The sequence below is a fragment of the Ciconia boyciana genome, chromosome 2 (assembly GCF_034638445.1).
Source record: "Ciconia boyciana chromosome 2, ASM3463844v1, whole genome shotgun sequence".
Taxonomy (NCBI): Eukaryota; Metazoa; Chordata; class Aves; order Ciconiiformes; family Ciconiidae; genus Ciconia; species Ciconia boyciana.
The window spans coordinates 159,945,672-159,968,678 of NC_132935.1; the positions used below are offsets into that span (position 1 = coordinate 159,945,672).

The following is a 23,007-nucleotide window of genomic DNA, read 5'->3' on the forward strand; positions in this document are numbered from 1 at the left end:
AAAATGACCCTAAACAAGAATTATTAGAAAAGATAGAAAGTGAGATGAGAATATGAATTATTGAATGAAAGGGATAAACAGATTTAAATGGAGATGGTTATTTCTACTTTTTTTCCTGTACTGTGAAAAAAAGTGTACCATATAAAAGTTTAAGGACTTTTTACCTTGGTTTTCACTAAAAAAGTAAATTGTAATTGGGGGGCAATACAATAAAACCTGCAACCAAAGGGTAAGATCTCTTTCTGTAGTAGGAAAAGAACAGGTGATATGTTGGGTATTTCTTACATAGCTGGAGTAGCAAGGGGTAGATGTCATGTGGAGATCCAGGAGACCAGGAGAAAGGCAGATGAAGCACCTTCCTTGAAAAAGGACGAGAAGGAAGTTAGGAACTTGTATACTACAAATTTCACTTAAACTCCCCCCAAAATACTGGATAAATAATAAGTTGCTTGTAAACAGATTAATAGTCTCTACCAGCTATGTTTCAAGAATAACAGGTTAAAGAAATCCAATGTTCTCCTGAGAAAGTGTGACAGGCCTTGTAGCTAGGAGGCAAACAATAGGTGTCTTGTATTTTTATATGAGTAAGCCCTTTGATGTCATCTCGTAACATCGCTCTTAAGTATGGGAGGGAAATATTGTCCATGCAGAAGCATTATGAGGGGTCCAAAACTCCTTTGGAAAGCATAATGCAGGGGCAAGATTTATCTGACAATGCACAGATGTTTAAAATACGCCAGATGAATCAGGCTCTGAAAGTGCTCATTTCTCTCTGTTGACTATAAAGGTAATTTATATGAAGGTAAAGTGATGATTTCTGTTTTCTGATCAGTTATCTAAAGTTAGGTAAGATACATCCCCCTCTAGGTTTGAATGGTTTACTATCAACATAGAAGGATGCTTTGAGTAGGCTTTTGAGAGAAATGTCTGATTTCGGTAGTAGTCAGTATGTTCATTAATGAGTTGGATGCTGGAATACGTATTACGCCTATTGGCTTTGCAGACACTCCCAGCTGGAAGGGCTAACGTGGTTTTTTTTGGGAAAGGATTGGATTCTGAAAGGTTCCTGATGAATTGAAAAAATGGCTTGATACTGGACTGCAAAATGTAACTTGTGTACAGCGTATCCAGTATATAGAGTGTATTGTCTGTCACTGCTTGCAGTGGCAAGTCGCTGGCTGTTGCTTGATCTCCCCCGATTAATAGACGAAAACCTGGAATAGCGAAGAAAATGGGAGTACCACAGGCCTGACTCCTTGCTTTCCCCGTGGCTTTGAGTACGAGGAGTGCAGCTCCAGCCGCGCTCGGGCCCTCAGAGCCGCGCAAGGCCCAGCTCGGGGACCAGGACTGAGGGGGGACACTGAAACCTGCCATCTGGGAGGGCCGTTGGCCGTCACCCCCTGCTCCCCTCGGCCCTGTGAGGGCCGGCCGGGGTGTCCACCTGCGGGGTGAGGGGGCAGGCGAAGCGGAGCCGGGGCAGGAGCGGGCGGCGGCGGCCAAGGGGGCCCGCAGCGATCGTCGTCGTCGCCCCCGCGGCGGGACGGGGGGCGGGGCCTGGGGCGGCGGGGCGGGGCCTGGGGCGGCCCTGAGAGGCGGGGCTGGAGGGCGGGGCGCTCCCCTCCCCCCTTCCCTCGCCTGTTTGCCGATGGGCGGGTGCGGGTGTCCCCGCTGCCCGCCTCTGTCGTTCGGGGCGAGTCCATTGCGTTCCGTACGGGGGGGGGGGGAGCGTCGGACCCGGATGCTGGCTCCCGGTCCGGTTCGGAGAGAGGGGGAGGAGCAGAGATAGCGCCCGTGGATCAGGAGCGGGCGCTGTCCTGCGGCAGCGGGGGTGGCTGATCGGGCGGGGGGAGCCGCTTTGTCCGGGCGGCTCTCCCCTCCCCTTTCCACCTCCCCTGCGTCCCGGCGGGGGATGGTGTGTCCCGCAGCGCGCGCCTTGCTCGCGCGGTTCGGCGGCTCGGCGGGGGGAGGGGACGGGACGGGAGACCCGGGCCCCGGCCGCTCTCCACAGTGAGCGTGGGGGATATCGGGGAGGGGGCGCGGTGCTGGCGGCCGGGACCATGTCGGCGGACGAGGAGGAGCTGAAAGTCCCGGAGGAGATGTTCAAAGATGTCAAGTTCTTCGTGGTGGGAGACATCGACCCCAAGGTACCGGGTCACCCTCCCCCTCGCCCCTTCCCTCAGCTCCTTCCTGCCCCCTCCCCCCGGGGGGGGGCACTGTGGCATGGCCCAGCTCCTCTCCCCCCCCCCCCGCCACTTCCCGCGCGGGCTCGAGGCTCACGCGCCACTTCGCAGCACGCGCCCTGCCGCCTCCCGGGGAAGGCGGGCGGGGGGGGAGCGCGCGCGCCTGAGGGAGTGCGGGGAGGGGGGTTGGGGGGCGGGGCGGGGTAGCGGCCGGTAACGGCCGTGCCCGCGGCCAGCGCGCCGCCACCCGCCATGGGAGCCCGCGGCCCCGGCGCGCAGGCCCCGTAGCCGCCTGAGCGGAGGAGGGGCGGGCGAAGGGACTTCCTGTTACAGCCCGGGCCGGGCCGGGCCGGCCGCCGCGCGGGGCAGGGGCTCCGCCTGCCGCTCCCCCGCCCCGGCCGCGGGGCGCTCCGCAGGGCCGCGCGCAGCCCCCGCCGGCCCTCCCGTCCTCGGCGTCCCGCCGTACCGTGCCAGCCCCAGCCCCGCCCGTCCCCGCCCCGTCGCTGCGTCCGGATTCAGGACGGGGACAGTGACAGGCCGCTCTCGGCGCGGGGAGGCTTCGCGAAGGAAGGCTCGGCTGGCTCTTCCCTCCCCACACGGACGTGCCCGCCAGGCCGCTCCCCGCCCCTCCCGCCTGGGTGTGAGCCCCACAGGAGGGCACGTCCCAGGAGCCCCGGGGCTCTGGTGCCTGCCCCAGGACCTTCCAGACCCGCTGGGTGCACAGAGGTGCTGATGTGGTTGGAGGTGTCATCTCTGCGTGTTCTCTGCCCTGATCCAGAGGAGGCGAGGAGCAGAAGGTGCTGACAAATGACCATCCAGCCCTCTGGCCTAGGGCGATACCCTGGATGACAAGGTTGGCCTACTGTGGCCTAGGGCCATACCCTAGATGACGAAGTTGGCCCTACAGTTAATAACACCCAGTCATGCTGGGTGAACGTGGTTAAAAAAAAAGCTTCTGTGGCATGTCCAATTAGACAGGTGTTCAAAGTGTACCATATCTAGCTTTAGGACAGCACCTTCGTGCGAACAGATTCCTACATGTTTCACACTGAAATTGAAGTCTGGGCTGCTTTGGTAGTTGCTGCAGTTGCATCTTTGTTCAGCATTGGGCTCCTTGAATCGTGTGTCCTGGCATTCACGGAGTCTTGTAGGCCTTTAAGTGAAGTTGGGATGTAGGCACTGACCTGTTGAGGTGGTTTTTATTCGTAGGAATAGGATTATATGCTAAAAGAAATACAGTCTAGGAATATAGTTAAAGAGCGGGGAAAAAAACCCCAAGGTCCTTAGGCATAAAATTTTTGACTGTGTTAGAGGTTGAATATTCCTGCACTTCCTCCAATTGCAGGAATTCCTCCAAATATTCCTCCAAATATTCCTCCAATTTAAATTGTATTTAAAATAATATTTTAAATACAATTCCTGTATTTAAAAAAAACTTGTAGCAGCAATATTATTATGTGTATGAAGATGAGTGCAAAAAACCAATAGAACTTGTGTATATAATTTATCATATAAATACTGTCCCAAAAGGCATGTAGTTAGTTATGTGTTGGTATAGCAAGACAATCAGCGGTATTCCCATAGAGTGAGTAAATGAGCATGGTCTTAAGCTAGTTTTCTTTCTTATGTTAAGTTTTATTCTTCTTAGCAGTTAGTGTCATTGTCTTAAGGCTTCGAGTTGCTCTAAATTAGGTACACTAAATGCTCCTCTGTTTCTGGGTGGCTTCTCTGGGTTGTAGGCAGACACCGAAGGTGGCTGTGGCGGAGTTGATAAGGTCAGGCACAGCACTGCACAGAAGTAGTTACACTGCTTCCAAGATCAGGTCGTGCTGGAAGCTGCTGAGCCACTTTGTCATCATGAGCCATGCCTGAATTGAGAAGTCTCGTGCATCTGAGTTGTTTTGGCTGGCCTGTTTAAACATGGTTCCCTCCGGTGCTCTGGTTTCTGGAATGGCTTGCTGGTGTGGCACAGCGTTACACGGAGGCCAGGGCTTGCTCCTGTCCGCTCTGGTGCCTGCGCTGGTGAGCCCTTGGGAGCACGAGGCACCGGGGAGGGCAGAGTCCTGCCTGGGTTGGGCTGCAGAGCCGAGTCAGAATGAGGAAGTGTATTGTGCTGAGCTTGGGGCCCGTTCTTCGTGGGTGCCCTTGCCCTCCCTTCTGCAGGTGCCCCCTGTGGTACCCTGGGAACAACCCGAACAAGAGGGGTATTTACCGGTTGTGTTTTGAACTGAGACAGAATGGAGAAATTCTAAATTGAACTCCACAAATAGCTTTTAAAAACAGTTCTTATAGTGAAATGTTGTTCCATTACTAATACAAAAAATACAGATGTGTTTGGCGCTGTTTACTTCTTCATATACAAATGGATGCTCGCTTGATTTTTGAAAAGAAGTTTCCTCCTTCATCTTTTGAGGAGGAGCACGCTTTGATCAGCGTAAGTTTCCAAATGGTTTCATGGAAAACCAGTTATCTCAATAAATATTAAAACAGGCCTACCTAGCACAAGTGAGCACTCTAATCAAAACAAATCCAAGAGTAAGAAAAAAAAAAAAGTAATATATTCAGGTGAATAACTGCATACCCACTACCTATTAAAACATGTGCAGCATGAACTAGAAGGGAAACAAAAGTCTGGAATTGTGCCTAGATGCTCTTTGGCAAATGAGGGAGAATTGGGCTGCTGGCTCTCAAATCCATTCCATTGGGATGTGCACTTGGCTGCTCACACCTTACAGGGGGTGAGGAGTAGATGTCAGCTATTATTTTTTTTTAATAAATGCTTTTCGTGCTTTTCTAAAAGATGTAAACCCAAACCATCATGCTTTGGTAACACCAGTTAAAACCAGTATTTCATACAGAAAGAGATAAAAAGTAATGCAATACAGCATAAGGACTTTGAGCAGGATATCTGGTTTCTGTTTTTTTCTTATTGTTTTATTATTATTTCAATTTTTTAATGCCCATTGTCTTACTTCTTAGTTTTGAGCTTTTCCTCTTGTTTCTTCCAACACAGATTTTAGTGGGAGAGAACAAAGATAAAATTTATATGCTCAAAAAAATTACATTTCATTTAATGGATTTAAGGTGACACCTAAAGTGCAGGATTTTTACAATGATCATATTAGGGCTTTTCAGCATTTTGTTTTCCCGTGACAGGTATATGGTTGATACTAGTATAGGTGGAGTTCTTTAATTGTGCCAATACAACTTTTCAGTCTAGGCACTACTTAAACTGAAGAAGTCGTGTGTTCTGAGAGGAATTTTGAAGTTGGCATGAGCTAAATTAGGAAAAGCCTTTTTCGTACTACTTTAAATAATCATATGAAGTTACTCTATTGTATTTATAGCGTTTAAACTTGCTACCTGAAACTAGTGTAAATTTTTGCATAAGTAGACTCTTTCTTTGCACGAACTCTTTAATGCAGCATTGCTTTGCTATAAAAAAATTCACAGTTCTAGCTCATTAGTTGTAACTTCTTTCTCATGCTATCTGTCAGATTTGGGTGCTCAGTTTTCATTACATTCATTCCTGTTTTTAGCCTTCCCTTAAACAAACAGTTGAATGGGGCTTGTAACTCAGGGAGAGCTGTGTGAGACAAGGGGCTTGTGTGGTGGAGCTGTTCTTAAATACCTACTGTTTTCAAAAGTGCTTTATTTTCATTTAGCTTTTCCCATTGGAATTATAGCATCTTGTATTACCTTGCAGTTTTCTGGATTTCATGCAGGAAGGTATCCCGTGATTTAGGAGACTGGTGTGTAAAGTGGAAATATTCTCTCCTGTTCCTGACTGTGTGGTGGCAAGAACAGCAAGCTTGTGATCAATTTTCTTGGTTATTTTAGAGTAATTCTTGTGTAATTTGATAATATCACATATTCATCCACTGCAGAAAAAAGTTGATTTTTTTTTTTTTTAAATGAAGTTTTAAAGTCAAGTACTTCGGTCAGGAAATGCCAAAATTGTCTCCTCACTGAGTGGCGACTTTTCCATCCTTATTTTTCTGCTTAGCATAGATGCTTTATAAGAGCCCGATGCCACATTTTGAAATCAGCTCTTTTTCAGTGCCTTCTCTGTCCTGTTCAGGGTACAGGGTAGGTAGTAATTGCTTAAGGACCAATTACTTAATATTTTTTTTGATGAATGCAGGGCCTTGCTCTCTGCTGTTCACTGTTGTGAGGAGAGCGTCCTGTTACGAAGGGAGTGTCCCTAGCAGGTTTTGAGGGAGGGACAGACCATCTGTCCCTAGCAGGTTTTGGAGGATGAACATCATACCAGTTTCGTTCTGCAAAATCATTATGAAGTGAAACTCTATTTCCAAATAATAAAAGGGAAAAGGAAAGAATAATCTTAATTGGCATTTTTAATATTTGAACTCTAGACCTTATTGTTTTAAAACATGTTTCTCTTCCTCCCTTCTACACCCCACTACCTTCTCTGTTACTTTTATTCAAATAAAAGTGAGTTCTGCTTTTGGGGGGCAGGGCTGGATTCATCACACAGACCTCTACAATTGAGCTGAGAGAATGCTGAACTCTTAAACCAACATCCACTATATGGGCCTTGCAAAAATAGGTACAAGGTATGCTTTGTGAGATGTTTTGCATTTTCTGAGGACAGAGTGATGGAGTGAGACATTTCAATTCCAGCTCTTCAAGGTAGTAACTTAGGGGGCATGTGTCCTACTTTTTTTCTTTCTTATTTCTCTAAACCAGTCTTTGTCCTCCATCACTTCTTTTCCCAATACATCAACTCTTTGTTAGAATGTTTTCCCTTCTTAAGGGTGTGGTTACAACTTTTTTTTGCTTGCAGATCCTTCTAGTACCAAGGGGGTATTAGACACGTTCTCTCCTCGGTTCTTCTGTCTGGCTGCATTGTTTTGGAGCAGCTGGACGGCTTCTTCAGACTTACTCATACGCTCTTGGATGAGGTATATTGATTGGATCTAGAAATACTGGAACCAAATGCGTTTGGTGAAGGTGGAATTCTTTTCTTAGCTGTTAAATGAACATTTACAGAAAACGCATGAACATCTTTTTTTTTTGTTCTCTATTCAAGTAAATAACTGGCCAAATCTGGAAGAATTCCTATGAAGACTGCAGTGTACAGTCATGATATTACCTTTTCTAAGGTAACCATTGGGTTACCTTTTTTTAAAATTCAAGGTCTTCTTTTAAAGTATATGCAAATGCTTCCAAAGCTACCATATACAAAAACAAACACTGAGGAGAAGGGTTTTCTTCCCCAGCCTGAGAGAAAATTACTTTGAGATGTTTTTTGAGGAATATATGTTTTGGAAAAATGTTGACACTTTCCACATTTCTGCCCCAGCCTGAATTATTTTGGAAAGTAAATCTTCAACTTGTATGATTAAAATATGGCAGAGCTGTAAACCATCGGTAATCAGCTTTTAAATGGGATGTATTTGGCCACTGCGGAAAGAGTGCTAGCCACTTAACAGGAGAACAAACAAGAGAGGAGGTCGTATTCATTCCTCTCATGTGTTAGTGTGTTCTTGCATTAACGTTTTTCTCAAATAAAAGGTGCTAAAAATTGTTGAATTCTCCCTGTTCTCTTTTGGCTTTAGGTTATTCAACTTCTGAAAGCTGGGAAAGCAAAGGAAGTTTCTTACAATGCACTGGCTTCACATATTATTTCAGAAGATGGGGACAATCCAGAAGTTGGAGAATCTCGTGAAGTTTTTGATCTCCCTGTGGTAAAGGTGAATGACTCATCCATGATATTGTCAAAGTACTGATGTGGATACTTCATTATTATAACAGAAAATGTTCATGTTTAGATGATGACCAAATGAAACATATCTTTAAAAATTTTTTATTCTTGTTACACAAACTTTTATTGTGACCGATAGACTTGTTTTATAATTCTGTTCTCTTCATTCTCTTGTTGCTCTGTATCTGTCAGTGGTTTGGGCTTTTTTTTGTTTTCTGTTTTGTTTTGGTTGTTTCCAGATTCTTCCTTTGGTCATCTGTGAGATGGCGTTGTATTAGCTGTACTTTAGAAATGTTTCTGATGGGAAGGTTCTTACAAGCTTCTGGCAATGGAAAACCTCAGTTTAGAATAAATAGACTGCTGAGGGGTTTTTTAAAGCGCATATAATTGGCAAGGTGCAAAATGATATTGTTGATTCTGCATATGTGTGCTACGCTAATTTTAAACAATAGGAACATGTATAAAAATAGATGTTTTTCTCTTGATTTTAGTTTTACATTTTTTTTTTTCCTTACTCCTACTGGAATTACCATTTTGCAATACTGGGTTATTTTTCCCGTGAAAGATTCTGGGCTTCATGTTTGAAAATGTGAACTTGTCACTCTGCAAGTCATGAGAGTGATTAGAAGAAAAACCACTAGTATTTCACTGCCAATACCTTTGGGTATGTGATTTTGGGCTATTTTTTCCATATGGTTGCAGGTGGCAGTAGAGAATTTTGATAGCTTATATCATGAGAGTTCACCTGATGGTGTAGAAGCATGAATTAATTCAAAAAAATAAAAGGTGCTGAGCCTAGAGACCTTATGGTTATAGTGGGTGTGCTGATTAATTTTTAGTTCCTTTTTCTGAAGTGTTCTGTGGCATAATTTTAATCTTATAAACAAGAAGACTGCTGCCATTCTCATGTGAAGGAAGGACATCAGTGTCGTAACAGTGCTTTCTGCTTTCTAATGCCATTTACTTAAATAATTTAATTTTCTTTATAACTGCTACTAGATAAACTCTTTCGTTTGCCAAACGAGAACAAGTCTTTCAGTAATGTCACCTAGTTTGACCTGAAAACCTCACAGCATGATCTGTAATCAAGAAGATTAGACTAAGTATTAAGGGAATGGAAGTCAGAGGCAAAGGTAGCTTGTTATCGAGAGAAAAAGCATAGAGAATAAGGAAGAGGAAAACTTGAGGGAGGAAAATCTCCCAATCTTTTTGTAGAGGATTGAGGAATTATGAATTAGACTGTTTTAGTTCATTATTTTTTATGCCTTTTTCTAAGGGAGAGAGAATAGCAAGATTTGGGACACCATATACGTAGTTACCACAATATATTTGTTTGTTTTTTTGAGGAAAAGTAATTTCATACTGAATGTAATGCCACTCTTTCCCCTTTCTTCCGTATATGCTGTATCGGGACCACTGTCCTACGTCTCTTCCCTTGTCCACCACCTCCCTCTCTCCCAGAGGGGGGAATACCGTCCTAGAATACTGTCAGTTAGGATTCACCACCTGTGTGCTCAGCAGCCCTCATCGCTGTGTGTTTAGAAACTTCTTTCTGTATAACGTTATGGTTCCTGACCCCTTGGTGATAAGTGTAAGGTAGGGGATTTTTTTTTTAGAGCATGGAAAACTCAAAAAAGGGAGAGGATAAATAAATACTGTAAATAAATAGTTTTCCTGGCACAACAGAAGGACAAGAGAAAGGGGTCTTGCTCCCATATTGCTGCATAACCTTTGAGCAGTCTTTATATTAACTCTTACAAATAAATCAGAACAGTCTTTTTTGTAAAGGCCTAAGTACAATGTCTGTGAAACATGTAGACTTTCAAAGCTTGGAGACTTTCAAAGCTTGGAGATGTATATTGAAACTGACTATAGAATGAACTTGGAAGGTAATTCATATTTCACACATGCAGACCAAGGTTTTTAATTTCTTGTGGGTTTTATTTTTCAGCCTTCCTGGGTGATCTTGTCTGTTCGCTGTGGAGCTCTTCTGCCGTATCCTTTAAGTTCAAATTTGAATCAATTCTGTAGGAAACATGTTAAAATAGATACCATCAAGGGATTAAAGACTGCTTCAAGTATGTACAGCTTAAATTTTTAAAATGATAGGATGTGTTTTGCTTGCCAAGATTGCAGCATGCTTGGAGTTTCTTTGTCTTACTTCAGTTTTCCTGCCCCTCTGGCTATTTTGGATGCTTAATAGGCACTTGCAAGAAAACTGCCATCAAATGCACTCAAAACATTTTAACTGGAAGTTGATAATTAACTGTGAGGATCCAGGAGAAACACTGGAGTGCATTAAGTGGGCAAATGTTGGTTCAGAGTAGAATGGCCTATTCTGCCTTTTCTAGAAGCGGAATTAAGTAAGGGATAAATACGCAATAACTCATATCAACACTGTATTATAAATAACACTTTATTAACAGATAGTGTTAGTATTCCCATTTTTGGGATAGTCTGTCCTTGCCTTTGGTAGACCCTTGTTGTTCATGTTTGGCTAGATTTATGTTTCTTAACTTGTTTGGAGTATATATTCTTGCATAGGGATGGCATATTCCTTCCTCCTCTTGTCAGTTATTACTGTTTCATCTTCATTTATGTTCCCCTCAATTTTTTCTTTGAATCATAGAAATGGTGACAATAGTGACAATGGTGACAATTATTATAGAAAAAAATTAATGCATGTTTTTCTCAGACCATTCATGATAAAGATTCTGTATATGGAAAAGCTGAAGCAGAGCAATACATTTCAGTACAGATACGAGCAGATGATTACAACAAACAATGCCAGGACTAGGGAGGTATGCTGTCAGGTATGAGAGCTCATTTTGGAATGAGGTTAGCAGGTGGTCGTGTCTATAATGGAAAACAAGAGGTGGTAGATGCAAGAATCCAGGAGTTTGTATTAGGAATTCAGGTCTTAATGTGCTTCAGTGATTCATAATTCGTGTTTTATATCCAGTATTTCATGGTATGTACCTTTGCATCTTGCTGTGTCTCGACTATTTTGGAAATAGCCTGTATATTCTCTACTTCCCCAAGAGAATTCAGTTCGGAGTGAACTGTAGGAAGAGAAAGCACTGAATTCATCAGATAAAATGATATAGTGAGGTCTCTGCAGCTGTTTTGATCACGATAATCAGCACATTGGATAGGATTCAGCAGTTAGTGTGAAACACTTGCCACAGTCATGGATAGTTGTCTGACCTAAGCAGAAGAAAGTTTTCCATGAATGACTTGGCTTCCAAACAGAAGAAATGCACCAACCATTACATGGCAAAACCCAAATTAGCAGAGCTACTGTGATCTAGGCTGGTGATTTTTGTGTGTTGCATCTGGAAATAATAAATGTGTTTATCATCCTTTCATCATCAGGATGGGAGTGTACGGTTGCTTATGTCACACGTCTGTAAACCTTCTCCTTGTTCCTGAGGACTGGTTGAAAAAATAATAAAATAGCTTGGAATTAGCTACATTTTCAGGCTAAGTAATCTAGCATTGCATTATCAGTGTTCTTTCCCAAGGAGAAGTTGTGCTATTAGAAAATTGGTCTTCCGTCTGAAACCACGGGTTTTTAAAGGGATGCTCTAAGAGCTGATGTTACTACATACCCAGAAGAGAAATCAACAGATAAAACCATTGAGAGATGCAGTCCATAACTAAATTGTGGCAATAAATGTGTGAATGTAGTCCTAAATGGCTATTGCTCAGAAGTCTTTATTGTGGGTATATAGGAATGGCCAAATGAAAAGACCAGGTCTCAGTAGTATCATATTCTTGGGTTGCGTGGAAGAAGGACGTTTTGTACACCTGTCAGCAATAAATGTGTCCTTGGACCTTTGACTTCATTCTTTCTAGCACGTCATGTCCTTAGAACCTGGTGTTTTTAGATTTTATTTTGAGCCTTGTAGTGCTCACTAAAATGGGTTGTTAAGTCTTAACTGTGTTCTGTTTCAGCCTTTACGACTTCTAGTGCAGTGGCATCCGGCCTTTCGTCAGGCTTTTAGGTAGTACCATAATGAAAAAGATTTAGTTAAAAGGAATAGCTTACTTTTTCCAGTTGATTGGTTTTGGACCCTATTTAGGCAGAAGTTTGAGATTTTGCATTTTTGTCTCTTGTTTATGTTTTAATTTGGAGATGCAATACTCAAAGTTGTCACTGAATTTAGTGAATAAGCAAGTCCTAGAAACATCTTTTGTCAGTTAGATACATGGATCTAATAAGAGCTTTAAAGATTTTATGTTTGCTTTACTAATTCCGGTACATTTGATGGGCATTTGCCTGTCAGTTGTTAAAGGTGAAGTTTAATGTGGAACGATTTAATGCAATATAGAAGCGTAATAATTTTGCCTGTTTCTTATAAATACATTTTAACATTCCACTGTGAAAGTTGTTTTCATCAGGGGGAACTTCAGAAGGCAGAGTGTTCTCCTGTTCACTGCTAACTGATGTTAGCAAAATCTGACTAACCTGCAGTTGAAGGGAAGTAACTGAAAAATGAATCTGGAAGCAGCCTTCCTGAAGAAGGAGATAGGGTTTCGTGTGTGAAAACCTCAGGTATAATGCCATAAAGAGGGTTGGTAATTTCTTTCTTAATTCTCTTGATAGCAGCAAAAGCAAGAATGAGGAAGGATTATTTTTCCATGGTCTTGTACAGATGAAAGAGGGTCAGAGCACTTCTGAATTTTTGTTGTTGGGAGGGGGGAAAAAAAAGTGAGTTTTGTTGCATTCCCTCTTTTTTGTTTTCCAGATCCACTTGTAACCTTATTGTTGTGCTGCTTGTAACTGTTCTAAGAGGGCCTATTTCACTCCTATTCTTTAGAGAGTGCAAGCTGCAGTCAAGCTGATGGACCTCTTAAAAGTTAAATACTGAGCTGTTGCTGCTTTATGTGCTAGGAGCGGATGTTAAGGCAGGGAGTAGACAACTGTATGCTTTTGAAAGATCCAGTACTGAATCTCTGCCTAAAAGAGATACTGAGCAACACAGTGAAATTTAGGACATTCGTCAGACTTGAACTTCTTGGAGTATTCTGGATAATGGCAGTAATCTATTCTTAAGTTTTAAAGTGCTCTGGGCTTTGTTGTCAGCTTGCTGTGTGTTGTCTCTTCTGGCTCTCAAAATTTAAGTATTGCTGATGCATCTGTCAACAGCATGGTCAAAGTAATTTTGTTTCATTCCGAAAATCTCTGTGTGTATTTGTAAAACAATGCACATCCGTTTCTGTAGCCCTTTTTTCCAACAAGGTGTGCCTGTATCTTAAACACCAAATCATATGAAAGTGTACAAAAGGGAGGGGAGTTACAGAAGTCAGCTGGTCCGTCTGTCTTTCCCAGGTCACTTCTGTCAAACTGTTCTTTTCTGTTTCACAAAGCCCCTCCTGTAGTGGAGATTTCATAGTCTCCCCAGTCACCTTACAGTGCCTCACTATTGTGTTGCTAGAGTTTAACCCCATTACCGTGCTGCAGTCTAACCCTGTTTTGATTTATCTGAGACACTCTGAACAGGGAGAACAAATTACTTCTCTTTTCATTTGGCAGCCTTTAAAGGGTTTGAAGATGTGTTGTCTTAGCTTCTTAAACACATCAATTCTGGTCTTTCAGTTTCCTCTTGTAAGTTGTATTTACTAGGTCTGTAGAAATTCTCACTGCTCTTTTTCGCATACTGTGCATACTGATTCATTTATCTGTCTCTTTCATGCATCTGAAAACAAATACGCATTGCTACCAGAGATCTTGTTGAATTTTGAAAGCATGGTGGAAAACTTTGTGTTAGTTTCAGGCTGTGTTTCTGTTTTTACATCCCAGTGTGATGTTTTCTGTTTGTGTTTCACAGTAGCTCCTACACCCCCCCCCATCTGTTGCCTAGCCAGCTTCCAATGCAGTGTTACACCTCAGTAGGAAAAAATCAGCTGCAGAAGATTTGATACTTGTTTATAGTGACTTGCCTACTACTGTTTGCAGATAATCTGTCTAATACTTTGTTTGGTTTGCCGTTTTTCTTGATATATGAACTTGTCCCTTGATATGTTTGTTGTTCAGTGCCTTTTGTGAACTTAATAACCATGCTGTAAGCTAGGAAGCTGTTTCTACTTTTCCAGTCTTTGTGAAATGGCAGAGGGCAGGTTAGGTTCCAAAAGATGTCTTCAACCAAAAATTCTACTGTTTGGTTACCAGACTTTGCCATTTTTGAAACCTCTGGCTTCTGTATTACTTTCTAACCTTTTTTTTTTTTTTTTTTGACACTGTGCTTTTATTTCTTACTGGTTTTAAATGAAGTCATCCACCAGATTGCCATCTTTTTAAATAAGTGTGCAAAAAAGGCACTGTGACTTTCTACAGGTGTCTGCTATTACCTTTTATTTTAGAAAAACGCACTTTTCTTGGTCTGACTTGTTTTAGCAAATTTCTTGTGCATCATATTCCTTCTATGTTGTCTGTTGCTGACTGTAGCAAAAGTTTTTTCTTCAGATTCTCCTGTATTTTTAAACATGGAACATAAGCACTTGATAATGAAAGGAAGCTCTTGGTAATGACTTGATTCCTATAAGCTAAACTTGCTGTGTTTAGCATCCTGAGATGGGCTGAGGGAGATGTTCTGGGAACAGGCAAGTTTGTAATGTTACCAAAATCAGTCATAATATTTGGAGGTGTCCTGATCCAGTTTGCACCTCAGTTTTTTCCTGACACATACAACTTGAATTGGAAACAGACAACATGCTTTTAAAGATAAAAGTTTTTGAATGGTCAAATACTTGATAATATCTTAGGAGATACACTGTACTATGCAAACTATTTAATTTCCTCCTAATGTCCCTCAGGAAACTCTCATTTAAATTATTTTGCATCCTTGACACCTGCTTTCCAGCGTAAATGGCTTTTCTCCAGAATCGTGTCAGATCTTTTTTGGAGTCACTGCCTGTCTCTCTCAGGTAAGAAGTGAACCATATTTCAGTCTGCTCCAATGTACAATATGTGTGCGATGCTTTGTTTTTTTGAGGAGGGATACCAGTCTTTCTGTTGTACTATGACTTTTTTTCTGTGTGTTAGGTGAATTATCACCTAAACCAGTTTTTCACTGAAAATGAGGGCATGAACATTTCAAACTGTGAACATTCAATCAGTGATTTATCTTTTATTCAGCTGTATGGTGATTCTAAAATGCAGAGTACACTAGACTATAAAGTCTTTGCTCCTATTCTTCTATTTCTGCATTAACACAATATTCAGTCAACGTGTTTTACCTACATATGCACTGAAACCTTAAGGGTGCCAGTGACTAAAGTAAGTGGAAAGGTGATGCTTCAGTTGCTGGTGTTCATAGCTACCTCTATAGATCTGTGAGTAGCCTGTTGGTGACCAGTGTGTGTGTACAGATGGACAGGATAAGGCCCTAGGTGCTAATGGAGTATATGCATATATGTGCTTTAGACTTTTTAACAAATTATTCCTGTAATACTGTCAATAACTCTGAATGGTAATGGCTTAAATACATGTGGCTTTCTTGGCAGGGGAGGGGGACATTGCTGTGACATAAATTGTTAGAAATAAACACTTCATGTGTTTACACAGGCTATTAATTTGGTCTACTTGTTAAAAATCTGTTTAATGAATTTAAACAGGTTGTCTAAGATAAATAATTCTTGTTTGCTTGATCACTAACTTTTTTATCTTTTGGAAGGTGATATATTAGTGTTGGGTTTTACAGGAGTGAAGACTGTTTTCTTTTTCTCTGTGTAGGTTAAAAATGATCATTTAATGTCTTTGTTGTTGCATCTCTTTGTCACCCTTTTTGCTCTGTAACTTTCATGCTAATTTAGTGTTTAAAAGTGATAGGTACTACATTAGCCAGACTTGTAAATGGTATGTCATGGATTGTACTAAAATTCTTCAAGCAGAAGGCAGCTGGTTGCATAGAACTAAAGGGCTTATTTACCTTCCTTTTAGGTTTCATCTGAAGACCGAAGTACGCTGTGGGCTTTGATTACATTTTATGGCGGGAATTGCCAGCTGAGCCTCAATAAGAAGTGTACTCATTTGATTGTGCCTGAGCCAAAGGGGGTAAGAGTTTATTACATGTACAATTCTTCTTCTTGTAGCTCTCATTTGCTTTTGAATAATCAAAAATTTTCCATCTCCCTGAAGTTAGGATTTTTAAGACTGTTTGTTAGTCTTGAACAGCTAAATTCAACACAATTATGCATTGCAGCTATTCAGTTAGTATTTATTTTCTGCATGGCTTTAAGCCTGATTAATTCAATAGATGTCCAATTTCATATTGGTATTTGTATTTCTGGTCGAATAAAGCATTTTATTCTTTATTCTGTTTGTCTTAACCTAATTTTAACATGGCATAATCATTAGTGATTGTGATTTGTAAATCTGTAGGTACAGAATCAGGGAAGAAAAATGAAGGACAAAACTGAAAAATTGCATAAAATGCCCTTCAATGTTATGAGGGAAAAAGGAATAAAGAGAGCAGAAGGAGGAACAGGTTATTTTCCTCTTTGTTGTTGTTCTTTTTTCTTAAAGAAAAGAGAACTCTCAAAATCCCTCAAGTCTTTCCTCTTAAAGAGAGATGGTAGGATAAACAGCACACAGCATTCCTGTCCAACTGCTGATAAACTAGTCATACTTCAGATCACTCCCATCATAGAATCATAGAATATCTCACGTTGGAAAGGAGCCATAAGGATCATTGAGTCCACCTCCGTGCTCCTCTCAGGACTACCTAAACTCAACTATATGACTAAGAGCGTTGTCCAGATGCTCCTTGAACTCTGACAGGCTTGGTGCAGTGACCGCTTCCCTGGGGAGCCTGTTCCACTGACCTCTCCAGCTTCCCAGCCTCCAGCCTCTCAGTGAAGAACCTTTTCCTAATGTTCAATCTGAACTTCCTCTGACACAGCTTCATTCTATTTCCTCGTGTCCTATTGCTGGTCATCAGAGAGAGGAGATCAGCACCTCCCCCTCCTCTGCCCCCCTTGAGGAAGTTGTAGACTGCAATAGGGTCACCCCTCAGCCTTCTCTTCTCCAAGCTGAACAACCAAGTGACCTCAGCTGCTCCTCATAAGGCTTGCCCTCAAGACCTTTCACCGTCTTGGTCGCCGTCCTCTGGATACACTGGTAGTTTGACGTCCTTTTCACATTGAGGCGCCCAAAACTGCACACAGTGCTCAAGGTGGGGCCATACCAGTGCAGTGTAGAGTGGGTCAATCACTTTCCTTGACCGGCTAGCTATGCTGTGCTTGATGCATCCCAGGACATGGTTGTCCCTTTTGGCTGCCAGGGTGCACTGTTGACTTATGTTCAACTTGCCATCAACCCAGACCCCCAGATCTCTTTCCACGGGGCTGCTCTCCAGCCTCTCGTCCCCCAGTTTTTATGTATAACCAGGGTTACCCCGTCCCAGGTGCAGAATCGGGCACTTGCTCTTGTTAAATTTCATACAGTTGGTGATTGCCCAGCTCCCTAGTCCATCCAAATCTCTCTGTAAGGCTTCTGTACCCTCAAGGGAGTCCACAGCTCCTCCTAATCTGGTATCATCATCAGGGAGAAACTGAATCAGAAAGATCAGATAAATGGCTAAAAGCAGCATTGAGCACATCAGAATAGCCTTTCTACTATAATGCTAGTAAGGCTTTGGTTATAATAGTTCACTGAAACTTCATGAAGTGTTCAGGTGCTCCTCTTCCTGAAGAAGAAATACATTTGTATTTGATTTAGTGTGTTTGTTCAGAGACTGAAAATACTTCAAACAAATTGAAGCTCACTTAAAAATGATTGCTTGGATGCTTTTAGTTAATGCGCTGGATGGAGCAAATTTTTGGTTTTGTTTTTGTGTGTTTTATTTTTTGTCCTTTAATAACATGAGCACATTTCCATCACTATTTTTTTTAATTTCCAGTCAGTGGGAGGGGTCACAGAGGTTAGTTATTTGAATGTGAGTAACTCTAAGATCAGGTTCTATACACTACCTCCTTACCTAAATCTGTAAAACTTTGTCAAGTTTGAAATGTTGTTTTATACAAATTGAGTATATTATTGTCCCACCAGTGACCCTTTTAATATTTTGGAGTTAATGTAAACTATCTAATACTAAGATATAGAAAAACGTGGCTAGTAGGATGACAATAAACTTATGCGTGCAATACATAGGAAAGTGCTTTAGAATAAAACATGGGCTGGCATTGGGAGAAGAGAAAGTGTGGACATGGGAAATGCTTTTTCTTCCCTGTTTCATTTAAAACTATAAGAACCTTTGTAGGGTTTGGGGGGGGGGGGCGGGGTTGGTGTTTTTTTAAGTGCATGATCTTCTGTGGAAGAGTTGTGGAAGGGTGTACCAAACACCACCCTAGTTGTTTCCTCCATCACAACAAGATGTAATGCCTGGATGAAGAGCTTTGCTACCTAAAATAGTGTTTTTAAGAGGCAATGATACACATTTAAGAAGTGTTGCCTTAAATTATAAGCTTTTTAGAGCAAAGGATGTTGTCTGGAGCTTGCCAGTCAAATGAAAAAAACACATTAGCATTTCATATCTGTAGGATAAAATAAATATCTTGTTTAATTTACATAATCATTGAATGGGAACCATTTTATAGGATGATTACTTAAAATGCTTCTAGTCCTGCTGCTCTGACATACTACTACAAGGGAATCCGCAGCAGTTTGTAATGAGAACAGTTTTGACAATTGTGAAAACTTAAATGATTGCTTTGACTATACACAAGATGATACAACAAGATTCTTAATAATTCTCACCACAAAGAAAGAATGAAAACTCATATCTGCAAATAAACTTGGTTTCATCCGTAATCTCTTTATTGTGTATGAATGACAGTTTCATTGTAGGGAATAACTCTAGAGAATCATTAAATTAAATTAATTTCCTCTAAATGTGCTGGTTGTTAATTTGTATTGTTTGACATACAAAGAAAATCCCAGTTCAATCACTTTTAAATATTAGATCCTGAAATTAGTTTCAAATCTTCTAAAGAAAGTTTTCTTTTTTTTTTTTTCCCCACTGTCTTGATATTTGTGAGGGGTTTCCATCAAAGAGGATGCTTGAATACATAGAGCACTGATCCTGTGCTAGTTTCTTAGGAAAGGAAACAGTGAAGTTTTACTATTTGTATATATCTTCAAATGATGAAATGATAAGGAAGGAGGGAGGGATAAAGTTTTCTACTTTGTCAGCATTGTAACCTCTAATTGAAATGGATTTAGTTAATATTTGGACAGAAGTGTAACTTTCAAGTTGAGGGCAACATTACAGTTTGCAGCTTCTGAGAAGGTGTATGGGAAATATCTGGCTGGTTTCTGATTTGTATTCCTGCTGAAATGCATTTTTTTTCAGTGATCACCTTGTAAATATTTGTCTATACTTTATTGTGAAATTCTGATTTTTCCCTAAAAGCTTTTTCATGGTGGTTTTTTTTGTTAATTTGTTTTTTTACTTTTTTTAGTGGAGAAAATGTAAGTGTAAACTATATTTAGACTCGCCTTAACGTCCACCTAAAAATCAGCTGCATCTTAGTATTGCCTGTGATGTTCTTAGCTGCTGGAGTTCTGAAGGCTTTTTCAGAACCAAATTTCATGATTTTAAAATCCTTGGATGATTGGGTTTGAGAAGAATTTGGGTAGTGGTATTTTTGCAAGTGAAGACTTAATCTTCTGCAGTTGTGCCTCCTGAGTCCTTTATATTGTCAATGTGGAGGTTTTTGTTTTAATCTCTTGGAACTTGTGGTTATGCACAGCAGTGTAGTTTGTCCTGTTGGTTCTGGGAGAGATCACTTTCTGTTATTGGACAGCCTCTTGTGATCTGCCTCTCCATGCTCTAGCTGTGCCCTCAAAAAAGTTAATTGGGATTTTTTGTCTTTAAATAAAATCTTTTCTTTTTTTTTGTTTTTCCCAGGAAAAATACGAATGTGCTTGTAAACGGGACAGCATTAAAATTGTGACACCAGACTGGGTACTGGATTCTATAGCTGATAAGACTAAAAAAGAAGAGACTCCTTATCATCCTCGCTTAATTATATATGAGGAAGAAGAGGAGGAGGAGGAAGAGGAGGAGGAAGCAGAAAATGAAGAACAAGATTCTCAAAATGAAGCTAGTACTGATGAAAAATTATCAAGCCCAGCATCTTCTCGAGAAGGATCACCTTTGGGTGATCAAGTTTTTTCACCAAAATCTACTAGTGCTGATAAGGCAAAAGGGGAACTGATGTTTGATGATTCTTCAGATTCCTCTCCAGAAAAGCAAGAAAGGAATTTGAATTGGACACCAGCTGAAGTCCCACAGGCATCTGCAGCAAAGCGTAGGTTGCCTCAAGGGAAAGACTCTGGGTTAATTAATTTATGTGCCAATGTCCCACCAGTGCCAGGTAATATTTTGCCTTCAGATATGAGAGGCAATCTAATGGCTTCAGTACAAGGTGCCCAAAGTTCTGATCGACAGGAAATGATGGCTACGTGGAGTCCAGCCGTGCGGACGTTAAGGAATATTACTAATAGTGCTGATATTCAGCAGATTAATAGACCATCAAATGTAGCGCATGTAAGTGTTGGATTTTTAATTTATAAGATATTGGACTTTTTCTTAGGAACTATTGTATCCAAGAACTTCAGTTTCCTTTTATTGTTCTTTAAATGTACAAAGGATTAAAAGTTCTCCATGTTACTTAGGAGGTGTGGCCAAATTAGTAACCTCTCCATAATAAGTAACTTCATTTCTAGCAGGTTCACAGAAGTAAGAATGCATTTGGAAAAATGTTTGGAAGAGTGAAGCTGTGTTTAACTGTAGTGTGGTTTAGAGTTTCAGTATTGATTTCTTGCTAAGATAAAAAAAAAAAATGCATTAATTTAGAATTATTTGGCTAGTTCAGGAAACCGGATTTCATACCCTTCAAGCTTTTTATTCAGTGCAAGGAATTATTTGTGCGATAAACACATAAAACTGTGAAATTGATTGTTCTCACAGTAGGTTCAGTTCTATACTGTGTTGTTCTGCTGGGCATCATTAAGTTGTTATATAGTATAGTCAGGATTATGATGCAGAAGTCCTAACTTACAAGTTCTTATGCCACTCGTATAGTTGAAATAATTGCAGCTTTTGTATTGGATTTATTTTTAGAAGAAAATAAAAAGCAAGTGAGCATGCACTGAAATAACTTGCAGCATTGAAATTCCAAGATATTCATGGGAAGGGAATGTGAGAAAAGTAGATGCTGGTAAATGTTAGACGTATCTTTTACTTAAATAATTGTACTGGTGCATTTATTTGGATGTTCATCTGAAGGTAAAACTTTCAAAGGTGCCTGAATAATATAGAAGCTTACAGCTAGTACTTAAACACAAGAAGTGGAGTCACTGAGAAATGTTGGTTCTTTGTTGTCTATATGACTTCTGAATATGAAATGGAAATGCAGGCTTCCTTTTAAAACTGGGTCTTAGATTCCTCTTCTCAGTGCCTTGAATTGTTTAAGGACTGAGACTTCAGGGTAAGGACTGAGCAGAACCGCCAAAGCCCTGGTTGGTTGGCCAGTGCTGGTAAGTTGGCTGATGCTTTCACGTCTGAACACCACAACATCTACAACCCAGTCATCATACTATCAAATACTCTATAGCGGTGTCCCTGTGGAAGTATTTTTCTGTAAGTAATATTTGTAGAGCTACAAGGCAGTTGATGGTATCGTGCTTCGGCTAGGCTTTGTTCTCCAGAAGTCTGTTAGACTAGGGACTTGGCTGTGGTGTGCAAGGGCTGTTCTCAAGTACCATATCAGGCTGCTGTGTAGGTTGCTGTGCTAGCTCCAGCACGTGGAGAAAAGCTTTGCATCTTAGAATTGTGAATCTGCTTCCTCGAGGGAGGAATACCAATTCTACCTTTTTCCTTATAACTTCCCTCTGGCTAGGGTAAATTGTACTTTGTATCCTGCTTGGGTACCTGTCTTGGGTGGATTCCATGTCTTGGTGCACAATCTTGGAAAGTTAACGTTTAATTTGAACCTCAGATGTCTGCTGAATGGCAAGACCTGTAATAATAAGGCATTTTGCAGATACAAAGTTACTTTCTGAATATAGCCCTAGGATACTTTTGAAAGTTTTATCCCTTTATTTTGAAATATGTGTCCTGAAGCTTCTGTAATTTTGAGTTTTGGGACTTCTTGTGGAGAGCAGCATGAAGATCTCTCCTCATACTGAGCCACGGAAACATTCTTTTTGTGTATGTTATTTTTAGTTGTTGAATGTTTATACTGTGGTGCTGTCTAGACATTAGTGATGGGTGATGCATTGATAATTGTGGTTGTAAATGTATTCTGTACCAACAGCATCAAAATTACTTAGATGAAACCTGAGATGTTTCGAAGTGCATTGCAAAAAACACTTGAGCCACCTCTGATGAAGAGTTGATGGATGTCTCATTGAGAGGATACAGTTAATTGGCTTTGTGTTTTAGTGATGTGCTTTGATTCCTCTCTCGCACACACACATCACTGAAGTTTACACTGTATGTGATGAAATAGTGTGGGTGAAGTAAACAAGCTTTGCAGGATTCACCAAAGCTAATTTCATGTTTAAAAGACTTTATGAATGGCGAGTCTAGAGTTTCGTATTGCTCCTTCTAATTTTTAATGAGTAGTTTATATTAAAATATTTTAATAAATATGTAGAACTAATCCTAATCTATTAGGAATTTGCCTAATTTTCCCTTTTCTGATAACAGTGAGTTATACATCTAAAAATGAAATCAAACTCCAGATTACTTCAGCACTCTTTACAAATCTAAAATCTATTATTGGTATGGGTTGGTTAGGTTTTTTTTTTCGCCTCCAAGAAACTATCAGTGCTCAGCAGATCAATGTTTTTCTTTGTATTTTGGGACTCAGTTTAAAAAATAGAGCTAAATATTCCTGAATTGGTTCAAAAGGAAGCAAGGTGGTATTAAGTTTCAAACAGCACTAATTAGTAGAGCATTATTAGCAATTTCTAAGTTAAAAACAATAAGACTATGGAACTAAACTTTGAACTTAACAGGCCAGCAGGATTGTAAAATGAATATTACAGTTGATTGAGCTGATCTATGTAATTATTAATATAGT

The 23,007-nt window shown here is 40.8% G+C and overlaps 1 protein-coding gene across 1 annotated transcript in view; it reads left to right on the forward strand.

Annotated features, from left to right (window-relative positions):
- Window positions 1–1,773: 1,773 nt before the first annotated feature.
- Window positions 1,774–23,007, forward strand: part of PAXIP1 (PAX interacting protein 1) — a 38,522-nt gene continuing 17,288 nt past the window's right edge. Inside the window, exons 1-6 of the mRNA XM_072854722.1 lie at window positions 1,774–2,144; window positions 7,763–7,897; window positions 9,860–9,903; window positions 14,775–14,838; window positions 15,854–15,967; window positions 19,824–20,465. Of these exons, the coding sequence (XP_072710823.1) occupies window positions 2,058–2,144; window positions 7,763–7,897; window positions 9,860–9,903; window positions 14,775–14,838; window positions 15,854–15,967; window positions 19,824–20,465 (1,086 nt within the window). The 5' untranslated portion in view covers window positions 1,774–2,057. The remainder of the gene's footprint in view (window positions 2,145–7,762; window positions 7,898–9,859; window positions 9,904–14,774; window positions 14,839–15,853; window positions 15,968–19,823; window positions 20,466–23,007) is intronic.